The sequence below is a fragment of the Phascolarctos cinereus genome, unplaced genomic scaffold, assembly GCF_003287225.1.
Source record: "Phascolarctos cinereus isolate Bilbo 61053 unplaced genomic scaffold, phaCin_HiC Scaffold_7;HRSCAF=346, whole genome shotgun sequence".
Classification (NCBI taxonomy): Eukaryota; Metazoa; Chordata; class Mammalia; order Diprotodontia; family Phascolarctidae; genus Phascolarctos; species Phascolarctos cinereus.
Window position 1 is genome coordinate 147,326,362 of NW_027556180.1, and position 27,709 is coordinate 147,354,070.

General features: G+C 37.3%; 1 protein-coding gene across 3 annotated transcripts in view; it reads right to left on the reverse strand.

Moving 5' to 3' along the window:
* The window catches only part of DZIP1 (DAZ interacting zinc finger protein 1), an 87,094-nt gene that overhangs the window by 48,501 nt on the left and 10,884 nt on the right, over positions 1-27,709 (reverse strand). For all 3 annotated transcript variants that reach the window (XM_020965807.2, XM_020965806.2, XM_020965808.2), the window contains exons 3-7: positions 17,108-17,192; positions 9,649-9,773; positions 8,106-8,267; positions 4,716-4,853; positions 1,087-1,149 (exon numbers count right to left, since the gene is read on the reverse strand). In XM_020965807.2, coding sequence (XP_020821466.1) covers positions 1,087-1,149; positions 4,716-4,853; positions 8,106-8,267; positions 9,649-9,773; positions 17,108-17,192 — 573 coding nt within the window. The remainder of the gene's footprint in view (positions 1-1,086; positions 1,150-4,715; positions 4,854-8,105; positions 8,268-9,648; positions 9,774-17,107; positions 17,193-27,709) is intronic.

Below are 27,709 nucleotides of genomic sequence, written 5' to 3' on the forward strand. Positions count from 1 at the left end.
TATGTGCCAGACACTGTGCTAAGCACTTGACAAATATTATTTTATTTGATCCTCACAGCAAACCTGGGAGGTGGTTTATTATGATCCCCATTTTAAGATGAGGAAACTGAGCCAAACAGAAGTTAAATAACACAGCTAGTTAAGTATCTGGGGCTAGATTTGAACTCATATCTTCCTGATTCCAGGACCAGTCCTCAATTCCACCAGATACTAACTGCCACTTAGCTGCTTCAGAACTTTAAAGAACTCCAAAGGTTATCAACCCCAATCACCTAATTTTAGAGATGATAAAACTAAGGCCCAGAAAGGGGCAGTGACTTGCCCCAGGTCATATATGTGGTAAGATGATATAGTCAGATATTCTAACTCCAAATACGAGGCTTCAGGGTCATAAGGATCAAGTGAGACAATCTTTGTAAAGTGATTAACATGGTGTCTGACATATTTTGTAGGCACTATTTAAAGGCTTATCACCCTTCCTTTTCTCTACTGTGCCACCCCCCCCAATCACAAGGACTTTTCCCATCATCACAGAATAGGCTCAAATAAATAATTTTGAAAAATACATTTGTTTAACCCTTTTTAATTAATAAAATAACAACAGAGTATACACTAGTATTTTCCCCAATTAGTTCAGAGTTTTAAGGACACCTAATCAATTTTTACAGCCCCATCATTCATTCAACAATAGATAGGTAAAATACCAATAGACAGATAAAAAGTAACAAGTGCTATCAATCTGCTTTAAGAATAACATGTACACAGCAGGCACTTTAATAAGCAGGGATGTGACAGTTCATGTTTAACTAATGGCTCCCCCTGCCAAACTTATGCAACCACACACTTTTGCATCTAATCTCCATTAACATTTTCTCTGTCACTTTCTTAAATCCAGATAATCAACAAGCCAATAACTCAAGCCCTGATTTATAATGTTTGCCAATTCCCAAGGTGTAAATGCTCATATTGAAAATGTAATACTCATGAGTGGGTATAAGCCAACTCAGCCCTCTAAGCGTCTGGTGAATAAATATAAAATGAATCATGTTGGGTTTTGCCTGGAAGTGATCTGTTTTGTAATCTTACCCGGCTCTTTTCTTTTTTGTGTTCTTGATGAAGGGCTTGAACTCTAGAAGTCCACTTACTTTCCTGCAAGACAATTAAAGAACATTAAGGCTGTAATACTGCATCTGCCTTTAAAAAAAATACAAAAACATTCACAATGCAAGGTTTTCTAGATGCCTATGAAATCAAATTACGTGTTAATTTTGCCTGAAGCATGTATGATAAAACAAAAAATACATCCGCTTGTCATAGATTCTACCTATCATAGAGTTGAGACTGAAACTCCAAGGTTATCTAGTCCATCTCCTTACTTCAAAGGTATACATATAGCTACCCATTACATAATTGAGAACACTGGTAAATAACTTTATTCCAATTCAGAGAATAGTGTTATCTGGTAAGACTTTATCCTGTGATATGCCCTTCTAATTTCTCAGTCTTCTTTAATCCTAGTGCCTTCCCTATGAGACTGTCTTCAGTTTATCCTCTATATATCTTGTTTGTAGAGAGCAGGGGTCTATACATATGTATATAAGCCATACGTGGCCTTGAGGCCATGGGTTCCCCACCCCTGCTATGGAGTTTTTTGCATGTTGTCTTTCCCATGACACTGTGAGCTCCATGAGAACAGGGTCTTTTTTGCCTTTCTTTGTTTCTCCAGGCCACTAGGTGGTGCATTGGAAATAAAGCACTGGACTTGAGTCCAAGTCTGACCTCAGATACTTAACTAGCTATGTGACCCTAGGCAAATCACTTTTATCTTTTGTCTTTCTCAGTTTCCTCATCTTTAAAATGGGGATAAAAATGGTGCCTACCTCCCAGGGTTGTTGAGAAGATTAAATGTAACAATAATTATAACATATTAAGTGCTCTATAAATGTTAGCTATTATTATTATAACACCTAACTCACAGGGTTATGCTGAGGATCAAATGAGATAATATTTGTAAAGTGCCCACCCGCACTGCCTGGCACCTATTAGGTACTTTACTCATTTCCTCTCCCCCCACCCTGCCCCGTGCTTAGCATAACAACCAGCACATAGTAGGCACTTCATGCCTTCTGATTTGACTTGACTATAATTCATTCAACAAACTTTTATTAAGTATCTGCTATATTCAAGCACTATGCTCAGAATAGGTGATACACATACTAAATATTATGCAGTCCCTTCCCTCAAGGAGCAATATTCTACTAGGGAAGACGTAACATGTTTAGCTCTTCTCAGCATAATTAATATGAGTTAAGGTATGATAAGGTTGAAATAAACATCCTAGATAACAGAAGTACTGAGAGAGGGAGGAGTGGGGATGGAGTTTGGGAAGATATTAAGCAGAGAGGTTTGGAACAGTTAATATGGGGAAGGTGAAGCCCCAGTTGAGATCAGGTAACATGAGTTCCACAAATCCTACATTAGCTGTACAATGACCATTTCCTAAAGAAAATCCACATTTTATGTTTAGTTAGGTCAATGCCATTTAATGCCCTTAATATATCATTTATATTATTTTTTTCCGTATTATAAAATAACATTTTTAGTTTTCTTTTTAGGAAAGAAAATACATAGAGTGGATAAGAATAAATTAGTTTTAAAAAATAAAAATGGGAATTTTTTTCATTTAGACTTAGACTTTTTCATTTCAAATGAATCTGGTGAAAAATACAATTTATACAATTATAATTTAAGATATAGAAAAGTTCAAAATTGTAATGGGACAAGGATAATAATTTTTAGCTATATACTATTAGAAACAATGCATTCATGAAACATTAAAAGAGGTTTAATATAAATTGGTCATGGTAGTTTTCTTAAGAACTGCTAGAAATGACAAAATATAAGAACTGACTGGGATTCCCTGCTCCAAAATACCAGCAATCCATTTCAGAGTGAAGGCTGAACAAAAGACTTCCTAATAAAGTTTAAAAGGAAGTTAACAGTAATAAACGGGATGAAGTCATTTAATAAGCAGAGCCAAGAGAAGAATACAGGGGATCCCAAAAGACACAGTACAATGAAAACTGTACTAAGACTTTTGGGGACACACTTTCTACACAATGACTACAAAAATGTAAAGGAAAAAAACTCTGAAAGACAACAATACTCAGATCAATGCAATTGATGGGGACCATGATGAAACTTTCTTTTGTCCTCTCAGTAAAGAGGTGGCTTACTACAGGCAAGGAGTAAGGCATAGGCTTTCAGGCATGGTGAATGTATATATTTTGCTTAATTGTTCTTTTTTGTAATTAGGGAGGGTTCCACCGGGAAAATATTATCTGGAAAATTAGAGTAACTCTTACTGTTAACAGGAATTAGAATAATAATTGCTAGCATTTATATATGACTTTGAGGTTTGCAAAGCACCTTAATAATATATTATTTCATTTGTTCATCAACAATCCATCAACAACCCTATAAGGCAGGTGCTACTTTTTCTATTTTATGGAGTAGGAAACTGAGGCAGAGGTTAGGTGACCTGCCCGGGGTCACATAGCTAGAAAATGTCTTAGGCCACATTTGAATTCAGGTCTTCCTGACTCCTAACCTAGTGCTTTACACACTTTGGTGCCACCTCTGTTTTTTAAAAGCAGGACTAATGAAATGATCATTTAGTTTATGACAGCTAATAAGTCTTTCTGCGTATGTAGGAAAAAAATGTTCTTTCGGATTAATTCATTTTAAGCTAAGAAATTGTTAGACCTGCCAAAGTCAGAAAACTGTTTCCAGCCTATGAATTTTATATATATACACATATGTGTATACATACATGTGTACACACACACACACACACACATATTGTGCAACTTTTTATTGGTAAAACATGTTTTAATTTCACACCTCACAGAGCCCTGTCTAGCACTCGTGTGTGTGCATACACATATACATATGGGGGGGGGGTGCTGTTTTCACAGATAAGCCACTAACCAACCACTCAAGTCATTTAATCTCTTGGGAGTCTCAATTTTCCCAGGAGCCAAGTTAGGTGATGACTGAGATCTCTTCAACTGCAAAATTCTATAATTTTTGTCAACTGTATATCCAGGCTACATCAAACAATAAAAACAAACTTCTTGTAGAAAAAAAGTTTGTTTGATCTTTTAGTAATTTCAACTAAGATTTCTCTAAATTAACTTATATAATAATTATTACTAAACATCTACCATAAATTTTGCATATATTAAAGAACAAGACTCCAAAAAATTAGTTAACTAGTTGAAAATGATGGAAGGATACTGAATCTACAAATTGTGGCAATTAAAAAAAAAACAACACAGAATAATATAAACATCCACCAGTAAGTATCACTCTACAATCTGCCTAATTTTACATACCTTTGCAGAAGATGAAAGAAGATGGACACTAATTATAGGGGATGAGAAAGGACAGGTGAACTATGATCTGTGACCATAGAGGATGATGAGTCATAGAACTGAAAGGGACTTTATGGGTTATCTAGTCCAATTCCATCATTTTGCAGATGAAAAAACTGAAGCTCAGGAGGGGTAGTAAATGATTTGCCCAAGGTCTCAATGGCCTGAGAGCTCACGGTATCTGAGAAAGGATTTAAACTCAGATCTTCTGATTCTTGCTGTATCAAGAAAAACATGGATCTGCCCACGTACTGAGAAAGCCTTGCACAAAATACCTACCTGATTATCAAGAAGCTGCATCACATTTTGGAAATCCTGTGGATACTGAGGTCTTTCTTCCTTAGACTCCTGAGCATCTTTTAATGTACCTATATTTGATTTTATCTGCATATTGGACTTCTGTATCTCCAACAATTGCTATAAAAAGAAAATAATTTTAAAGTATATGTACATTATTAATGCTCATAATTCTGAAAGATTTATAATTAAAAGTTAAATTTGGAAAAACAAAGCAGTATTTTACTATTTCTATTTTGGATGATAATGAAAACTGGCCACTGGGCATTTAGTTTCCAGGCATATAGCTAGAACACCTGGAACCCCAGTTAAGGAAGGACATTAGAAAACAGAATCCCACTCCAAACACAAATCGCTTCTTTTCTGAAGAAGAGCCTATGGGGTTCAGTGATCTAGTAACACTAAAGAGCACAATGGGGAAAATGAACGTCCTCCTTCTTTCCAAAATGTACTGGTTACATACCATGCATCTATCTCCGCTTCCATGTCAGAAGAATGGATTCCTATGTAAAATCTGAAGGTTAAAACAGGCTAGGGATACTCTCAAACTCCAAAAGTGCCAACCAATCAATGTGAATTAACTGACTAATGAATTCTTAAGACTGTATTGGTGCTATAAAGACTGCCACTCAAATGCCTTAACATTCTAGCTGAGGAGGCATGAATAACACCCATGGAACATGAAATGATTGAAGAATGAGGCAAAGAGGCATGTGATTGAGTCTAAATGGCATGGTGTGAAACCTAATATAATAGGAGATAAGAGAAGAGAAAGACTCCTATAAGCTAACATAGCGGAGAGAAGTTGCATCATTGAGATGGGACTTGAACTGAGCCTTCTAGGACATGGATAGGTCAAGGAGAGGAAGAGATTAAAGAACACCACATAGGTAGGAATTAACATGGTCTACATAAGGAATATTAAAGGAACTAGCCTTAATGAAATGGGGAGGGGGGGAGAAATGGTGAGAGAGCTACAAATACAAATTTAAAGAGTAGTAGGCAGTGCTTATAGTAATCTACTATTTGATAAACCCAAAGACTCCAACTTCTGGGATAAGAACTCAATATTTAACAAAAACTGCTCGGAAAACTGGAAAATGATATGGCAGAAGCTAGTCATAGACCAACATCTTACACCCTATGCCAAGATGAAGTCAAAATAGATACAGGATTTAAATATAAAGGCTGATAAAGGCTGATACTATAAACAAACTAGGAGAGCAAAGAATAGTTTACTTGTCAGATTTATGGAGAATGGAAGAATTTATGACCAAACAAGAGATAGAAAGCATTATGAAATGCAAAACAGATAATTTTGATTACATTAAATTGAAAAGTTTTTGCACAAACGAAGCCAATGCAACTAAGATTAGAAGTGAAGCAGAAATCTGCGAAACTTCTTACAGGCAGTGTCTCTGATGAAGGCCTCGTTTCTAAAATATATAGAGAACTCAGTCAAACTTATAAGAATATAAGTCATTCCCCAGTTGATAAATGGTCAAAGGATATGAACAAGCAGTTTTCAGATGAAGAAATTAAAGTTATCTATAGTCATATGAAAAAATGCTCTGAATCACTATGGATTAGAGAAATGCAAATTAAAACAACTCTGAGGTGCTACATCACACCTATCAGATTGGCTAACATGACAAAATAGAAAAATGATAAATATTGAAGAAGATACGGGAAAATTGGAACACTAATGCACCGCAGGTGGAGTTGTGAGCTGATCCAACCATTCGGGAGAGCAATTTGGAATATTACCCAAAGGACTATAAAACTGTGCATGCCCTTTGATCCAGCAATAGCACTTCTAGAGCTATATCCCAAAGAGATCACACAAATGGGACAAGGACCCATATGCACAAAAATATTTATAGCAGCTTTTTTTTTTGTGGCCAAGATTTAGAAATTAAAGGGATCATCAACTGGGGAATGGCTGAACAAGTTGTAGTATATCAATGTAATGGAATACTATTGTGCTGTGAGCAAACAGACTTCAGAAAAACCTGGAAAAACTTGTATGGACTGATGCTGAGTGAAGCAAGCAGAATCAGGAGAATATCGTACATAGTACCAGCCACACTGTGCAATGACTAACTTCTTCTCATAACCTCAGCAATGCAAGGATCTAAGACAAATCCAGAAGACTCATGATGGACAATGCTATCCACATCCAGAGAAAGAATTATGAAGTCTGAATGCAGATGGAAGCATACTACTTGCTTTCTTTGTTGTTGTTGTTTTGTTTTGTTTTTCTTTCTTGTGGTTCCTCCCATTGGTTCTAATTCTTCTTTACCACATGACTAATGTGAAAATGTTTAATATGAATGTATATGCACAGCCTATATCAGATTACATGCTGTCTTAGGGAGGGGGTAGGGGAGAGGAGGGGGAGAAAATTTAAAACTTAAAATCTTATGGAAGTGTATGTTGAAAACTAAAAATTAATTTAAAAAAAAGGTGGAAAATATGTCTTAATTAACAAATATTTAAATTGAGTGGATTAACATATGAGACATCCTCTTTGAGATGCCTTATAATCAAGTAATAAGTAGAAAAGAAACAAGGGGGTATACGGTAATAACCAGGTCAGTATGGTTGGTAAAAACCACTCATAAGAATAGAATGCCTGAGATTTTCATTTATAAAAGCAGAATATCAAGGACAGAGCTACCGTGACTACGAGGTAAAACCAGTAAGAAGTGGAACCCACCTTCCAAGATGGTAGAATAAGACAGGAAAAACTAGGATCTCCAAAATTCACCCACAAACAAAGTAAAATATTACCTCAAAGTAAACTTTGAGGGGCAGACATAATAAAAAGTGGGGGTAAAGCAGTTATCCTCTTAGGACAACTTGAAAGGACCTTAGGAAAGAGGTTTATGCATGATAGCACATGTATAAACTATATCAAACTTCCTACCATTTTCAGAAGTGGGGAGGGGAGAGAAGCAGAAAAATTTGGAACTCAAAATCTTGTAAAAATGAATGCTAAAAATTTTCTTGACATGTAACTGGGGAAAAAATAAAATACTATTTAAAAAATATAAGACCTTTTAAAGCAGGGCCTTTTAATCTTTTTTGTGTCATAGATCCACTGAGAAGTCTATGGAGTCCACAGAATAATTTCTTTAAAAATTCACAGTTGAAAGAAATGCTAGATTTCAGTTAGATAACAGTAAAAATAAATATGTACTTTTTTTCCATCCAAACTCATGAACCCCCAGAAATCTATGACTAAAAGTCAAGAACTCCTTTTTTAAAGTGGAAGCATTAAGGCATTATACAAAATTAAAAATCCATGAACATTCAAACAGCTATAATTTTAAAACTCAAGAATAACTGCATTTAGTAATCTATACTTACATATTCTAATGCCGAATTCTTAGAAGTTAATTCTTTAAATTCCTTCATAAACATCTCTTTTACCTTCTCCATTTCATAAATTAATTTCTCTTTTTCTTCCTCTTTCCATCTATCAAATGACTTCAGAATTTCTTCCTCTTTTGATTTCTGGATTTCATATTCCTGAAATTAGTTTAATTTTTGGCATTCATAGTTCTGACATGTAGCAAATCCAAGATTCTTTTAAAAAATAAATACAACAGTCTGATGGCAATATACATACATACATGCATACATATACACACATATACACATATACACATATATACATACACACAGACATATATATATATATATATATATACACATACATGCACACACATATAAGCAAAGATTGTAGCTATGTAGTCTCTTAGCCTGGTTCGCAAAATTAAAAATTGTTATACCATAATTAAGAGCTCCAACTTTCCATGCACATATCGTTTTTTTTAATGGCTCTCAAAATATGAAAGTTCTCAGGGCCCCATAGTCTTGACTCTTATGATATATGCATGGCTATCATGGCACTATCTACTGAAGGTATTCGGTCAACATCCAATATGATAACATGAAGATTTTTTTTGTATAAGATATCTAGAATTCCTAATGAGAGCAAAGTTTTTACCTAACATTTTGTGTTTTCTCCATCTTAGATAGTTTGCAGCACTTACAATGTATTTTAACAAATGTGGAGGTAAGGAACAAAATCACAGCATATATTTAGATCAATAAAGATGTGTACTATTTGGACGTGGGGGAAAACAATAGATAACAAGCATCCTAAGGGCACTCAAATTTATCTAGAAAAACCAAGACTGGTAAGACATGAATAAAACCAACAGAGAACTATTAATAAAGACCAAGTAAATACTTCATGTGTCAGGATTTATTTTGCCATTATCAGTGGAGACAAGGGATTGAGGGGCCAATTTATTGTTGCTTTTTTTAACATGGAGTAAGATATTCTACATCAGTGGTGTCCAACTCACATAGAAACAGATCCTTGCAAGCAGCATACTGACTCAGAAAATCACTAATTGACATTATCTATGTTTATTGCATTTTTGTTTATTTTGCTAAGCATTTTCCAATTACATTTTTATCTGGTTCAGGCCTCACTTGGGTGTTGTGGGCCCAGAGTTTGACACTTCTGTTCTACACAAAACATAAAGGAACAGCTCTGTCACTGAACCTTTGAAAACAAAGCAAGTATTTCCTGACAAGGGCTACAGATGATGAGGTGCCAGATAAAGGTGGCAGAAGGGAGGTAAGCATATACTCCCAAGACCCGTGAATCCCCCTGTCTCTTGTTCATGGCACAGATCATGGAGTCATGGATTTGGAATTGGAAGAAACCTTAAAGAACATCTCAACCAACTCATCTTACAAGTGGAAGATGCAATCTCTAAATCCCGATCTTCTCACTCTATCTCCAACCGCTCTCTCCACAGGACCATGCTGCCTCCCCATCACGGTGAGGTGCATTGAGTTTTAATACACAAATCATCAAAATCAAATACAGTACCTTAGAAAATCGGATCACATGAGCCTGCTGTTCAGCCTCCAACTGAGACTTGGTGAGCTGTAACTGTTCCTTCAGCAAGTCAATCTCATTCTGCAGCCTGTCAGTCTGTGCCTTCTTCCTAAACTCTGTTTCAGGGAAAATAAGTTTGTAATATTTTTTAAAAACACCAAACAACTGAAAATATATTAGATCTGGTACCATCAGTGAAAAAGGAATCAATTGCTGTCCTCTGGGAGGTGTATTTGATTATTTCAGGCTACATAGGTTTGTCTTTGTGATTTAGTATTTATGGAGTCCACATTACATCAGGCACTGAAAGGGCTTTTTTTTCCCTTTTAATACAAGATCTCAATCACTGGGTTCAATGGCATATTAAGGGCTCAGCTGGAATATCAACCAATGAATGCTGACCAGGTAAACAGTAGTGAGGATAAGGGAACATTCACAGCCCCATGGTATTTAATACCTTGGCCTCTTCACAGAGATTCCTTTCTAGGACCAGAGGCCAAGGTCACAGTTTCCACTAGCAGAAGAAAAGACTTCTTTCTGCTACTAGACTGCAGCTTCTGCCACCAGCATCCATCTGGTTATCATAGTACTCTTCCTTTTTGTGGGAATTCTGTGGAAAACTGAGTGCCAGAATGACCAATAGCTATTCGTTAGAAATGCTAAGACTACTTATGCTGAATAAACCAGAAATTAATTTTTAAAAAGAGGTAAATGGGGAAGGAAAGGACCAGACTGGTATGTATATATAAGCATATGTACATATATGTACATATATACACATATGTACACACATGTATATACATATATACAAGTGGAGAAGGGAAGGACCCGACAGGTATGTGTATATAAGCATACATATACACACATGTGTGTATGTATATATGTAAGCATACATGTATACATTCATTATATATATGTTTGTGACTACAGACACGAATACCAGTGCATGTGTGTGGTGGACAGAAAAGTGTGGAAACCAAAGTGGAAAATCAGAATATCAAAGCTGCACTGAAAGATTTTGTTCAGAAGTAAAGCTCTTTCAAATGAGTGCATCAATAATTTAATGTATCTGCGATTTAATAAGTGTGGCTGGCTACTCCACAGATGCAGACCAAAATACCTGCATGCCTGTTTGTCCTAAGTAGCTTTTCCCATTTGTTTACAAAAATGCTCTAGAGGGGCTTTACTCTGAAGTGGAAGACTTTCCTTAAATATGTTGGGGGGATGTAAATATGTATCACTTGGTCTGTCTTTCATTTCTTCCATGTCTGCCCCACTTACATTTTCAGCCATATATGTTCCTGACAATGTCTTTTTGCCACTTTTCCTGGGTAAGGCATGGTTGGTAATAATATCTTACAGCCCATATACCTCGACCATACTCCTCTCTCCACTGATTTTGAGTCTCTCAAAGATTGTGGCTTATCATGATGCATAAGCATACAACACCAACGAATGGTAAGAATCACACCATTCTGGGACAATTCACATGGATTTGACTTTACTGTAGCTCTTCTTAAAGTGTGATTGATCACCGTCTAGTAATCAAGGAATTTGACACACTAGAGCAAGATCTGAGCCATATCTACACTGACATTCTTGCTATAAATTTAAACAAATGTAACAAAATTGTAGCTTTAAAAAGGTCAGCTCACAAATTATACTCAGAGAAGCAAATAAAAGAATGAATACAGCTAGTTTCATTATGTGCCAAAGGCAAGAGGAAATGATGTTTCGCAGGGTACTTGGTCATCTCACCTTACAATATAAGGAAAATAATCACCGTGATGATGACTACAGCTTATCAAGTGAGTATGAGAAAGAATAATATTGATCTTTAAGGTTTATTAAGTGCTTCTCTTACAAAGATCCTATAAGAATAAAGATATGTCAGATATTATTATCCTCAATTTTTACAAATGAGTAAACTGACACCCAGAGAAATCATAAGTCAGATGATTTGCCCAAGGTCATGGAACTAGTAAGTGTCAGATCCAGAACTCAAACTCATGTCTTCTGACACCAACACCTCCACTCCACATCTCACTACTACCTTTTCATAAGAAACTAAACCTTGAAGGAGAGTATCATACCTGAAGAATTCTAATAGCAATAAATTAATATATTTAATACTTTTACTATTATGGTTTTCTATATATTGCCAAATTGCTTTAAAAGGCAAATAATAATATTTACTTGGTTTATATAATATGATTTTAACACTGTGTTGTAAAATATAAAATAAATCTACTTGAAACAACAGCCTGATGAATAAACTGACTGAGGATCACTTGGAGTTTGTGTTCATCACCATAAAACGAGACATCTGAATATGCCTAAATTTTAAAGTAATTTGAGGCATCATAACAAGCAAAACTGTTGGGAGACTATTAGCATCCTAGTTCATTTGGAAATGTCAATTCTACTTGACAAAGAGGTTAGAGACGAAGCTGAGAATAAATAAAATCTATAACTTCTAAAATAAGTAGAAGTATAAAATTATATATTAAGTAGGGATTACAGTAAACTGAAAAACTTTTGCACAAACAAAATAAATTTAGCTGGGATAAGAAGTGAAGTAGTTGACTAGGAAAAAGGCATGCATTAAATATTTCTGATAAAGATGTGATATCCAAGATATGTAAGAAACTAACACAAATATATGGCCAAAAGCCACTCCCCAAAGAATCAGTGGTCCAGTGACCTGAACAAACCATCATTAAAAAAGGAATTGCAAACTATTAACAACGATGTGGAATTTGCTCAAAATAACAAAAACTAAGAGAACACTATATCAGACAACTCTAAGATTTCACCTTACATTCTGCAAATAGGCAATGATGAAAAAAAGTTGGCAACTGTCAAGGTTGGAAGAATTATGTAAAGGCAAGCACACAGTTGATGGACCTGTGAACTGATCCAACCACTCTGGATAATGTGGAATTCTGCTAAGAAAGTGACAAAAGAGTCTTTGATCCAGAGATCCAGCTGCTCAAAATATATTCAAAGAGGTCAATAATAATAAAAAAGGAAGGTCTTATATGCGCCAAAATATTTACTGTTGTTATTGTTGCTCACCTCATTTGGGGTCTTCTCAGCAAAGATTCTGAAATGGTTTGCCAATTCCTTCTCCAGCGCATTTAACAGATAAGAAATTGAGGCAAAAAGGGCTAAATGATTTGCTGAGGGTCACACAGCTAATAAGTATCTGAAGCCAGATTTGAGACTTTCCTGAGTCTAGGTCCAATACTCCAACCACTGTACCACCTAGTTGCCAAAATGTTTTCAGCAGTACTTTTTGTAGTAACAAAGTAGAAACAAAGGAACTGAAGAATGTCTAAACAAATTATGATATATAATGCAGGGGTTTTTAACCTGAGATCCACAGGCTGGCTTAAAAATATATTTTTATAACTATATTTCAATATAATTAGTTCCCTTTGTAATCCTATATATTCAAAATTTATATATATATATATATATATATATGTGTGTATATATTTTATACATAAAGATATGTGTATTTATATGTAATCTATTGGCAAAGATATTGGAGAGGTTTGCCATTTCCTTCTCCAGCTCATTTTACAGATGAGGCAAACAGGATTAAGTGACTGGCCCAGGGTCACATAGCTAGTAAGTGTCTGAGGACAGATTTGAACTCAGGAAGATTAGTCTTTCTGACATCAGGCCCGACACTCTATCCAATATGCCACCTAGCTGTCCTTCCTTGAGGGGAAGAACTATTTTAATCTTTCTCTGTATCTTCAGTGCTTAATATAATGCCATTGTGCCAAAAGTAAATATTTAATAATTTGTTGATTAACTGATTAATATTGTACTTTTAAAAACCTATATTTTTATTTATAATAAATTTATTGTTTATATTTATTTATATCTATTTATAGATTTATAAATAGATTTATATCTATTTATAATAAATCTTTACATCATCACATCTGACCAGACATCACATGTAAAACTGTGAAAACAGTATAATATTCATGAAGTTGTTGGGCATAAATCAGTTGAGCTACAAGTTTTAGGCACAGCCACATTTTGGTTTCCTTTTCATTTACTGCATTCAAAGCTAAATACCAATCTTAAATATGGCATGGTGGAGTACACACTAAGCTAAAAAAGTCAGAAGACCCGGGTTTGAGTTCGCAGCAGAGAAAGACTCAGACTAAGCAAGGTTCCAGACATGAAGCAACAGGTCTACAACCCAGTCCCAGATATAAGCAAGGTATAAGATCAAAGAGCAGACCACTGTGCTCTTTGCCTCCTCAGACAGCTAGATGAGTTGTAGATGCTATTGTCTGTAGCAGCCAATAGAGTCCAAGGAACCATCTTCCACATGAAGCCTTTCCTGACTCCCACCTATAGTTAGTGCTTTCCCAAACTATCTTGTACACTTGACTACTTTGTATATATTTGTATTTCTTCATTTTATATTTACACTGTATGTATTTACATATGTACTTGTCTTCCTAAACAAGATATCAGCTCATTGGAAGTACAGATTGTTTCATTCTTTGTAGCTGTATCCTCAGTGCCTAGGGTAGTGCTGACACATAGTAGGTGTGAAATAAATACTCGTTTATTGACTTATTACAAATAGACCAGAATGAGACTGAAAATGGTGGGGAAAGCCAGTGGTCTAGCATCGCATCCAGAAAGGGACATGGTACATACAAGATCAACAATTCTGGCATTTAGTGGAGCGACAAGATCACATTCAGAAGCAAAAGATTCAAACAGAAAGGATGTGAATCTCTCAATATGCCCAGAATAAAAATTAATTAGGGATGGTCCAGTGTCACATGTCTATAATCCTTCCTTCAGGGAACACTGAGGTTGAGCTTGGGAATTTTGACCTGCAGTAGGGCTATAATGCAATTGGGTGTCCACATGAAGTCTGACACCAATATGACGAAACCATCAGAAGAGGGCCACCAGGCTGCCTAAGGAGAAGCAAATGGGCCTGTGTTGTAAACAGAGTAAGTCAAAGCTCCCATGTCTAAAAATATCGGGATTAATCTCATGAGCGGCCATTGCTCTACCACCTGGGCAATACAGGGAGACCCAGTCTCAAAAATATTTTTTTAATTATAAGGGGGTGAACTTGAGAGGAATAAGAGTAAAACAAAATGGAAGATGACCATTTTAGAAGGACGAAGTCAAAATAAAAAAAGAGCAAGAAGATGTGAGAGAATAGAGAAGTAGAAATCTCTAAAATCCATTCCACAAGCAAGAAAACACTTTGAGGTTCAGAAGTAACTGATCCCAATTAATTTTAATTTAATAAAATGAAATTGGCCAATTCCACTGACTTAACTGAAACAGCATTAACACCATATAAAAACAATTTATTTTCAATAAAAAAAATCAATTTAATGATCTCGTGTCATGTAAATAAAATAACCAGATATCTCACTGAAATTTCCTGCTTCTCATCGAACGTCCTCCTGAAAAGGAAAAATTTACTTCTTTCTGTCTGATAGCATAAGAATCTGATACAAATTTCTTAATAAAGTTGATATAGCTGAGAAATATTAAGAATAGTGTTGATCTATTGCAACCTATTTAATGTAATTAACATAGTCATATTTACTGAAACCTGAAAGACACATTAAGTTCTAAAATAAAAGCACTTGTGAACATAAGGGAACCTCGTGACTGAAGATCCTTTCTGGGGAAATGATGAATATAGAAAGCTATTGAAATAATTCAATTTAATTAATTTCAACAAGCATTTTAAGTCACACCTGCGATAAATTATATCTGATGTAAACATCGATATTGTAAACATATTTTTTCCATGAGTATTCATTCACCAGGAGGACACAGTAATATGAAAAGCATTTTCTAATGCCATAATGTAGTGCCCCTTGCACTCAGCCCTAATTCATTTTTATCATGTCTTTTCCAGACCATTTAGTACATCTTTTTCCTGATTCTTCAGTGGTCAAATAGTGTTGTCCCACTGATTTATTTTTTCCAGTGGGGAGGGACAGGGAATACTTTTCTTGTTTCACAACTCTCTGTGGTGTAACATCTATTAGGGACCCAAGAAATGAGATATTTGGAGAGGGGCTGTTAAGATTTCTCAACCTCCAGTGCCTGACTAACACAATTACATAAGCGGAAGGATAAGCCAAGTGCTTTCACATTTTTGCTCTCTTTCTGCTGTAATGTCCTCTCATGTCCTATCTTACAGATTCATTATTTTACACCAGAAAACACGGGCTTATGAAGAAGAGTCAGTTATCCTATACAACCTAATACTAGGTTACATCTTGATACTTTAAATACATTTTATGATCTCACCTCTGACATTTACGAGTTCCATGATAATGGACAAGTCATTGAGTGTTGCTGAGCCTCAAGGCAAATTCCTAAAACTATAAAATTACAGATGGGTTGTGAGCTGCGCCAGAGAAGGGAGTCACTACATCAATAAAATCACATCTGAGGTATTTGTGATCATGATGAGATTTTTAAAAAACAGGTTACTACTGCAGAGCAGGTAGATGGCTGAGTGGACCGAGCACTGGGCTTGGATTCAGGAAGACTCATCTTCCTGAGTCTGGCCTCAGACATTTACTAGCTATGTGACCCTGGTCAAGTCACTGAACCTGTTTGTCTCAGTTTCCTCATTTGTAAAATAAGCTGGAGAGGAAATGGCAAATCACTCTAGTATATCAGCCAAGAAAACCCCAAATGGGGTCACAGAGTGTTAGACATGAGTGAAAAACGACAGAATAAAAATTACTGTTGTTTGAAGAAAGAGATAAACTTAAGAGAAATTCTGTTTCATATTTCTCTACCACACTTTCCTAATTTATAAGCTGAGTCCAACTACTCCATAATAATTTATAATGTCAGTTATAGAAGAATGATCTTCTACTCAAAGAAAAAGAGGGAAAAAAATTGTTATTTGGTAGTGAGAAGAGGAAGAAAAAGGTAAAGAATCAAGTTTTTTAAAATTCCAACAATAGTTTTTATTATTTAGCATTATTATCACGACTTTAGAAAAGGAAAATAATTTCAATAAACCAGTTACGCACTTAAGAGTCACAGACAGACATAGATCTTCAGGCACATAACAATATTACTATTTTATCTCCTTTGAGAATAGTTAAGCCCTGTACTGCATACACTAAACTGCAGAGTAAAGGGGAAAAGTAATCACACAGGTGATGACCCTCACTAGAAAACCGCACCTTTAAAAAATAAGCTTAGGGGCCAGCTAGGTGGTGCAGTGAATAGCGCTCTGGCCTTGGAGTCAGGAGGACCTGAGTTCAAATTCAGCCTCAGACATTTAACACTTACTAGCTGTGTGACCCTAGGCAAGTCACTTAACCCCAATCGCCTCACCTAAAAAAAAGGGCAAAAACAAACAAACAAACAAACAAACAAATAAATAAAGCAAGCTTAGGGTACATACCAAAGTGAGACTCCTCAGGGTGGCGTCGCTGAATATGACTTTGCAGAAAAGCATGATTCATAAAAGCCTTTTCACAAAAATGACACTGTAAAATTGAAAGGCATATTTCTAAGTCATAACAAGAAGTGCCCTTCCAACTAATTTCAATAAACATAAATGGCATATTTTCATCTCCCTCTTTATTGTCAAAAAACAACACTCTTGCTAGCAGATAGCATCTGTGGGTGACACTGAAAACACAGTGGAAAGGCCTGACAGTCCTTTCACACTAAGTGGTGAGAATTATCACGCTACCACAGCATTTGTTGTTACTACAATATAAACTCCTGTGACTAGTTACAATTGAGCCTCAGACTCTTGGTAAATGCAAAAGGACACCCCCTCCCCACTCCCCACTCCCCACTGCCCAGGGACTCCACATCACATCTCAGTACTTCTGGCTGGCCTGTCAGTTGCTGTGGTTTTCCAGTCTTTCCAACTTATAGCACATTACTCAAGTCTGAATTTCACTGAATTTTTAGCGTTTCTTCTACCCTCTCTGTGATGACCACTCTTTAGCTTTATAGGACACATTAAGTTTACAGACTTCCCTAGACCACTATCAAAATTCAAGTTCAGATCAAAGCATACTATTTTCACTTTTTGGTTGTTGCTTTTTTTGTGGCTTTTCCCTTTTGTTCTGTTTCTTCTTTCACAACATGACTAACGTGGAAATACGTTTATATGACTGCACATATACAACCTCTATCATTGCTTGCTGTCTTGGGGAGGGCGATGGAAGGGAGAAAAAAATTGAAACTCAAAATCTTATTAAAAAAAAAGAATGTTGGGGGCAGCTAGGTGGCACAGTGGATAGAGCACCAGCCCTGGATTCAGGAGGACCTGAGTTCAAATCCAGCCTCAGACACGTAACACTTACTAGCTGTGTGACCCTGGGCAAGTCACTTAACCCCACTGCCTAGGCAAAAAAAAAAAACAAACCAAAAAAAAAAACCCGAATGTTGAAAACTACCATTACATGTAATCGGAAAAATAAAATACTACTTACCTAAAAATAAATTCAAGTTCATTCTTTTTCACAGAATCATAGATTTGGCACTGAAGGGGACCTCAGTGACCATCTAATGCAATCTTCCTATCTTAAATATGAAGAAAGGAGACCCAGAGAAGTTGCCTAAGGTCACAAAGGTAGTTAAGTGGCAGAACAAAGGAGCTGAATTGAGAGTCCATGACTCTAAAGCCAGTGTTTATTCCACAACCGAGGGTTGGGAAACCTGTGGCCTTCTAGATCCTTAAGTGCAGCCTTTTGTCTGAATCCATTTGGATTGTGAGGCCACATGTGGAGTCAAGGCAGCAGGTTCCCCAACCCTGCTACCATGTTGCTCTCACTAGGTCTAATCTTTTATAACATCAGGACATATTCAACTTCAAACACAAGTGATGAGTTAGAAATTGGAGGGGAAGTTCATTCTGTACTCACTTCTCTTTTGGTGACTTTGTCAGTTTCTATGGATTTAATCATCATTTCTGAGCAAATGAACCATCAATCCATATATCCAGTTCTGTTCCTTCCCCTGAGCTTCAATCCCAAATAACCAATCTCTTTATTGGACACTTCCAACTCAACATGTCCTAAACAGAACTCATCATCTTCCTTCCAATATCACCCCGCTTCCAAACTTCTCTATTTCTGTCAAAGGCAACAACATTCTTCTAGCCTTACAAGACCACATTCAGAATGTTATTATCTTTGACTCCTTTATTCTCCTACACCCAACATGTCCAATCACCCCTCTTCTCTAACCACACTGCCTCTACCCTAGTTCAGGCCCTTATCATCTTTCACCTGGACTATTGCAGTGGCTTCCTAATCGATGTTCATGCCTCAAATCTCTCCCCACCCCAATCCATTTGCCACTATAACTGCCAAAATGAATCCCCCTAAGTGCATCTCTAACCAGGTCACTCCCCTATTCAAAAAACTCTGCTTGCTCCCTATAGCTTCTAAGATCAAATATAAACTTTCTGTCTGGCTTTTAAAACCCATCACTATCCGGCCCCAACCCATATTTCCACACTCATTATGCATTACTCCCCCACAATGCGGGTGCCAGCCTTTCTAATGCCCTGGTATTTAACTGCCTTGTATTTTTTATGTATTTATTATTCTGCACATATTTATTCTGAATACATCTGTATATGTGTTGGCTCCTCCAGGACAATCAGAAAAGGTTCTGTGCAGAAGAGACTGCTTGAACTGTGCCTTGAAGAGAGGGACTCTATAAGGCAGAGGTAAGGAGGCAGTGTTTTTAAAGGCAGGCCTAATACCAGCATTCTTTTGGGTCGGGTTAGATATGAAATGAGGTATTTATAAGTCATTAAACAGTTAACAAAATGAGGTATACTTTCCTTAATACAGGAGGGACATGCAACAAGTATACACTGACATTCAGAGTCAGGTGTCTTTCCTCCTCGCCTTAGGGAAACAAGGCTAGCAGGGCACAGGGCAGGGTATGATAATTCTGACGGTCTCAGGCACCTATCAAGTAAGAGAGGCCCTGACTCCACCTGGGTGGGACTTTTTTTTTTTTGAGGCAATTGGGGCTAAGTGACTCACCCCGGGTCACACAGTTAATGAGTATCTGAGACTGGGATTTGAACCCAGGTCCTCCTGACACCAGTCCTCTATTCACTTTACTACCTAGCTGCCCCTGGACTTTCTATCCCTTAGGTGACCAAGAAGTTGCATCAGGGAAGCAGAAGCCAGTTAGGAGGAGGCACAGTCCTATGCTGGGTGAATATCAATCCTATAACAAGAGCATTCCAGTGAAGAGGCAATTCAAAGACATAGAGATGGGAAAGGGGAGATGGCAGATGGAGTACCATGTAGTATGAACAGCAATAAGGCTCAAAGATTAGGGAACTGTCAAATAATTTGCAAATATAACAGAAAATTATCAACCATAATAAATAATAGAAAAAAATGAGAAGACAAATGAGTAATGCAGAAAGATGAAAACAGAATCAATAAGCCCAATCTATCTCTACGTACAAGATATGTATATGTGTATGTATATACACATAAAAATATACATACATACATTCTGATGATCTAATCACAGATAACTGCATTGAAGAAGAAGAGGATGAAGATGCTGAAAGAGAACTTGGCTGCACTGAGAACTCAAAGAAGAGCTCAGATTTTAAAACAGTAGATACAAAAGATGAAAACAAGGCGAGATAACAAAGGATAAGTGAGTCAAACAAGTCACACAGGCCTCACCTCAAGTCCTTCTGTGATAATTCCTAGACTGGGAGATCAGTGAAATGCTTTAGATTTAGTAGACCTGGATTTCAGCAAAGCATCCAATGAAATCTCTGAGGGTGACATTATTGAAAATGTGGAGGGTTGGGGGGGGCAGAGCCAAGATGGTGCAGTGAAAGCAGTAACTTGCTTGAGCTCTCCCCCAAACCCCTCCAAATACCTATAAAAAATTGCTCTAAACAAATTCTAAAGCAACAGAACCCACAAAAAGACAGAGTGAAGCAAATTTTCAGCCCAAGACAACCTGGATGGTTGATCAGAAAGGTACATCGCGCTAGGCGGGGAGCGGAGCGCAGAGCGGTGTGGGCGCACAGGCTGCAGAGAACCTGTAGCAGGCCTCAGAGGACTGAATCTCGGCAGCTGTGGCGGCTTCCAGACCACTTAACCCACAAACAGCAGAGACAACTTAGAAGGTCAGTGGAAAAGGCTGTTTCTGTGGTGCTGAGAGAGGAGCTAGGTCAGAGCCAGCTCCAGAGGGCAGAGCAAGGCCCTGGGTGGCTGCGTCCTGAGCTTCTGGCCCACAGACTGAGGAGGAATCAAGTAGCTGTCAGAGGGGGATTTCAGTGATCTATTTGCCAGTGCTGAGGCAAGAATCTCTTGTTTTGCCCATGCTTGGATCTAGGTCACAGTTCTTGGCAGCGGTCCTGGGGCGAGGAGGAGTGCTGGCATGGTGGAGCTTGTAGAGGCAGTGTAGAGAAAACCTTCTTCACAGTTCCAGGACAGAAAGGAGTGCTTGTGGTCACTAACAGACCACAGCACAGGCCAGGAAAGGAGTAAATACCTCACCCCTTATCATACCACCTTGGAAGAACTGAAAATTTACAGGTCCCTACAAGTATCTCTGAAAATAGTTGTATAAATCCCCGGAGGTTGGGACAATACATTCTCCACATTGGAAGCAGATTTGTACCTTAACAAAGAGTCTGAAACTCAAGTAATTGCCCGGGATCAGGAGCAAGCAGCACAAAAAGAGTCAGACTATATTATCATACTTTGGTGACAAAGAAGATCAAAATGGTACAACCAGAAGAAGACAACAAAGTCAAAGCTCCTACATCCAAAGGCTCCAAGAAAAATATGACTCAGTCCCAGGCCTTGGAAGGGCTCAAAAGGGATTTTGAGAAGCAAGTAAGGAAGTAGAGGAAAAACTGGGAAGAGAAAAGAGTGATGCAAGAAAATCATGAAAAACAAGTCAACAGCTTGCTAAAGGAGACCCAAAAAAATACTGAAGAAAATAACACCTTAAAAAATAGCCTAACCCAAATGGCAAAAGAGGTCCAAAAAGCCAATGAGGAGAAAATGCCCTAAAAAGAAAATTGGCCAAATGGAAAAGGAAGTCCAAAAGATTACTGAAGAAAATACTTCCTTAAAAATTAGAATAGAGCAATTGGAAGCTAGTGACTTTATGAGAAATCAAGACACTGTAAAACAAATCCAAAAGAATGAAAAATTAGAAAACCATGTGAAATATCTCATTGGAAAAACAACTAACCTGGAAAATAGATCCAGGAGAGAAATTTAAAAATTATTGGACTATCTGAAAGCCATGATCAAAAAAAGAGCCTAGACATCATCTTTATCAAGGAAAACTGCCCTGATATTTTAGAACCAGAGGGCAAAATAGAATTTGAAAGAATCCATCGATCTCCTCCTCCCCCAAAGGAAAACTCCTAGGAATATTGTAGCCAAATTCCAGAGTTCCCAGGTCAAGGAGAAAATATTACAAGCTGCCAGAAAGAAACAATTCAAGTACTGTGGAAACACAATCAGGATAACACAAGATTTAGCAGCTTCTACATTAAAGGACCGCAGGGCATGGAATATAATATTCCGGAGGGCAAAGGAGATAGGATTACAACCAAGAATCACCTACCCAGCAAAACTGAGTATAATCCTTCAGGGGAAAAAATGGTCATTCAGTGAAATAGAGGACTTTCAAGCATTCTTGATGAAAAGACCAGAGCTGAATAGAAAATTTGACTTTCAAATACAAGACTCAAGTGGAACATGAAGAGGTAAACAGGAAAGAGAAATCATAAGAGACTTATTAAGGTTGAACTGTTTACATTCCTGCATGGAAAGATGATATTTATAACTCATGAGACCTTTGTCAGTATTAGGGTAGTTGGAGGGGGAAAAATTATATGTATGTATGTATGTATGTAGATAGATAGATAGATAGATGGCACAGGGTGAGTTGAAGATTAAGGGGTCATATCTGGAGAATAAAATTAAGGGATGAGAGAAGATTATACTAGGAGAAGAAAAAGGGAGAGGTAGAACAGGGTAAATTATCTCACAAAAAAAAACAGAAAAGAAAAGGCTCTTACAGTGGAGGGGAAAAGGGGAAGGTGAGAGGGAATGAGTGAATCTTATTCTCATAGGATTTGGCTTAAGGAGGGAATAACATACACATTCAATTGGGTATGGAAATCTGTCTTACCCTACAGGAAAATGGGGGGGAAAGGGGACAAGAGAGCAGGGGGATGATAGAGAGGAGGGCAGATTGGGAAAGGGGTAATCAGAAGCAAATACTTCTGAGGAGGGACAGGGTCAAAAGAAAGAATAGAATAAATGGGGGGCAGGATAGGATTAAGGGAAATAGAGTTAGTTTTTCACAACATGTCTACTATGGAAGTGTTTTGCATAACTGCACATGTATAACCTATATTGAGTTGCTTGCCTTTTCAATGAGGGTGGGTAGGGAGGGAGGAAGGGAGAAAATTTGGAACCCAAAGTTTTAAAAAATCCATGTTTAAAAAAATGTTTTCACATGCAACTGAGAAATAAGAAATACAGGAAATGGGGTACAGAAGTCTATCCTGCCCTTCAGGAAAATAGAAGGGGAAGAGGATAAGAGAAGGAGGAGGAGAGACAGAAGAGAGACAGACTAGGGGAAGGGGTATTCAGAATGCATGCCATCTTGGGGTGGGGGAGGGGCAAGATGGGTGAAAATTGGGAACTCAAAATCTTGTGGCAGTAAATGTTGAAAACTAAAAATAAATAAATTTATATCAAAAAAAAAGAAAAAGAAAAAAAGAAAAAAATGTGGAGTGAAAGATGGTAATGCTGGGTCAACTTGGAATTGTTTGAAGGATGACCATGCTCAAAGAGCAGTAGAACTATAACAATCTGGAGGGAGGTGATTGAACCCCACAGGGTCCTGCTCTTGATACTGTTTTGCTCAGTGTTTTTACGAATGACTCAGATAAAGCCACAGATGGCAGGCTTATCCAATTTGCAGATGATCCAGAGCTAATAACGCTAGATGACAGAATCAGGATCCAAAAAGATTGCAACAAGCTGGAAAGATAGGTCAAATCCAACAGGATTAAATTTAATCTGGATAAATGCAAAGTCCTGCATTTGGGACTTTAAAAACTAACAGCACAAGTACAGTGTAAAGACAACATGTGTGGAAATCAGTTCATGTAAAAAAGTCCTAGTTGCAAAAAAAAAAAAGTCCTAATTGTGACAGGAAAGTCAAAAACAGGCTAATACAGTCCTGCAATGAATTAATAAAAGGTTTGTTTCTAGAACCATAGAGGTGATAGTCCCCAATATACTCTGACCCGATCATGCCACATGTAAAGATATTCTAGGCATCAAATTTGAAGAAGCTGAGATGTACCAAGTTAGCACATTTGACCAGGATAGAGTAAGAACTTAAAATAATATTCCACGGGGACCAGTAGAAACAAAATTGGGGAGGTTTGGGTGGGGTGGGGGAGTTGGGGAGGTATAAACAACTGAACTCTTTAAGCACTGGAGAGGCTACCATGCAAAGGAAAGATTTGTCTACATCAGAACTGAATCCCTGCAGCCTCAACCCCTAGACATCACAACTGAAGCTCCTTTGGACTGTGCTGAACCTGGCTTAGACCACTCTTCTCCAGATACTGCTTCCTACCTCTGACCCTCCTGCACCTGCACCCTGGTTACTGAATTTAGCTTTTTTTCATGAAGTTCTGGGCCCCTCCTGAATGATAACTTTTTTACTGTGGTCTTCCCCTGCTTCCCTAATATGAAGGCTCCAACCAGAACTATGGAACTCTCTCAGCAGCCGCCTACAATGGGCCTCCAACCTACCACGTGGTCAAGCTAGGGTAGAGCAAAACAGGAGATTCTCTAACTTTGCAGCAGTCAGATCACTACTTATTTCTCTTACATTAAGGTATATGTAAAATATGTTATTGTTGTTTTTGCTCAATCATATCTTACTGTTTGTGACTTGCTAAAGACATGGGAGGGGTTTGTCCTTTCCATCTCCAGTAGATTAAAGCAAACAGAGGTTAAATGTCTTGCCCAGGGTCACACAGCTAAGTTGGTGTGTGAGGCTAGATTTGAACGTGGGTATTCCAGACACCAGGACCAGCGCACTATACACTGAGCCACCAAGCTGCCATATAAAACATGTACCTAGCGCTAAAGCCTCTGAGTGCCGTTGGATAACTAAAAAACTACCTTAAATTGGCCAATAAAAACTGTCCATAATTAGAGAGTCCCCTAAACATAAACTATTCTGTATTGCCTTTCAGAAATGCACTTTAAAAACAAACCTCCCTTAGCCCAAAGTTAGAGCCCATTCCTAGGACATCTTCAGGCTTCCCAGAAGTGCTAGTGAAAGAAAATGTGGCTACTCTGCCCAGTGATTTCAAGCTGTAGAGGATAATTTTTTTAATCAAATGTTAAATTATTAAAATATTATTTAAAATTATTAAAATAAATAAATTCCCCCAATCTTGGGGTGTTATGGAATGAGCACTAAATTTGGAGTCTACAAAACTGGCATCAAGTCTTGACTCTGTTATTTTCTACCTTTTAACCTTGTATGAATTTAATCTCTCTGGCTTCTTTATCTAGAAAATAAGGAGACCAGACCAACTGATGTCTAAGAATCCCTTTCCCTTTAAATCTTCTGAACTATAGCAGCTATGGGTACTTTACCCAGGCAACAGCATATCCTACACCTTTACGACTTGCACCAAACTCTGGGTTGCCTAGACATAGATTACAAGTGGTCTACAGACCGCATTTTAAGAAGTATGTCCCAAAGGCAGCTAGGTGGCACAATGCATAGAGCACTGCCCTGGCTTCAGGAGGACCTGAGTTCAAATCCAGCCTCAGACACATAACACTTACTAGCTGTGTGACCCTAGGCAAGTCAATTAACCCCATTGCCTAGCCAAAAGAAAAATTATGTCCTATGACTTTGTGAATGCCAAAATCAAGTAGATAGCTCAGGAGTTCACAGAAGTACAAGGAGCCAGAAACGGAGCTATGAAGGGACCTGGAAACGAGAGAAGCCTGAAGGATCTTGAGGCAGTTTAGTTTTTTTTTTCCACAAAACTCTGTTAAGGAAGAATTAGGATCATAGAGTCAAAGATCTGGAAATGAAATGGGCCTCAGAGGGCTCATTTTTTTATAGATGAGGAAACTGAAGCACAGAGAAGTTATGTGACTTGCCCAAGGTCACACAAGTAGTAAGTAGCCAGCCCAGAACTTGAACCCAGGTCCTACAACTCCAAAGCCAGTGCTTTTTTTGTACTATACCACATTACCTCCCTTGTTCAGGATTAGGGGATTGAGACCGAGGGACTGGAAACTCAGGGCTAGATATTCTAAAAAGCAGATGGCAGATGAATCAAGGAACAAAAATAAGGCTATTTATAAAAACGCTGAGCATGCCCCAAAATACTAATACCAGAAGCAGCCAAAAAAGCTAATGTAATCTTAAATTTCATTAATAAAAAGCACAGTGTCCTTCAACTCAGTGATTTCATAATTGAGGATATACTCCGAGGAGATCAAAGACAGAAAGGTCCACTATATACCAAAATACTCACTGTTGCTCTTTTACAGTAGCAAAGCGATGGAAAAAGGGGGTTAGGGAAGGACTGAATAAACTATGGTAAAGGGATAAAAATAGATATTATTATGCATGAAGAAATCACAGATATGAGAAATTCTAAGAACATGAGATGATCTGGATAAACTCATACAAAGTGAAGAAAGCAGAACCAAGAAAACAGCATACACAATGTAAATGAAAAGACCATTAAATTTAAGGTTATAATAGCTATCTACCAAAGTTTTTTAAATAAGAAAAAAATGAGTGAAATAATAATTGCACACAGCAGGTACATAATAATTTTTTATTGAACTGAATTTTATTTACCAAAAAAAATGGCAGCTTCACATAGGCACAATTATAGCAGAAATAAATATCTCCTGACCTTGAAGAAGACAGAAAAACTATGGAGTAAACAGTACTTACTAAAGATATTCTAAAGGTAAAGATAAAAGAGCTGGTGGCATAATGGACAGAGTGCTGGGCCTGGAATCAGGAAGACTTGGTTCATATCTGGCCTTAGACACTTACTAGCTGTGTAAGCCCAGGCAAATCACTTAACTCTGTCTACTTCATTTTTCTCAACTATAAAATGGAGTAGCACGTAACTTACAGGATTCCTGTTAGGATGAAATGAGACAATACTTATAAAGGGCTTAGTCTATTACCTGGCATATAGTAGGTGCTAAATCAATGCTTATTCCCTTCTCTTCCCTGTGAAGAGTAGAAAGAAGAATTTTTTTTAAAAAAAGCACAAAAGTCCAAAGTCATATAGTCTGGAGAACATAACCCTAACCACTTCAATACATATGAAGTACAGCAATGAATTTGAGGCAGCCTAGTATCTTGGAAAGACCAGTAGATGAGAAATCAGAGGACCTGAGTTCACATCCTGGCTCTCATATTTAATTTGATCAAAGTAAAGTCATTTAACCTCTCTAGGCCTCTTTTCCTCATTTAGAAAATGAAGCTACCTCTTCTCCTTTGATATTTATTCCTTCTAGACCCTATCCAGATCCTGGTTGTTGTTCTACCTACCGTCTTTCTCTTTATCACAACTGCCTCATACTTCTATTGTGAGATAGATAGACAGATAGATATACACACATACATACATACATACACACATACATACATACATACATACATATATACACACACATACACACATACATATATATACACACACATACATATATACATATATATACACACACATATATATACATTTTTATATATTATATATATATATATATATATACACACACACATACACTAATGACCTTTCAAACAACCTGACCTCCCAATACATTAAACTTCTAGATTCCCATGATGTGCGATTTCTCTCCACTTCAGTCCCATGGAGCTACAATCAATCTATCTTTTAGTATCTCTAATCTATTAACAAACATTTATTAAGCATCTG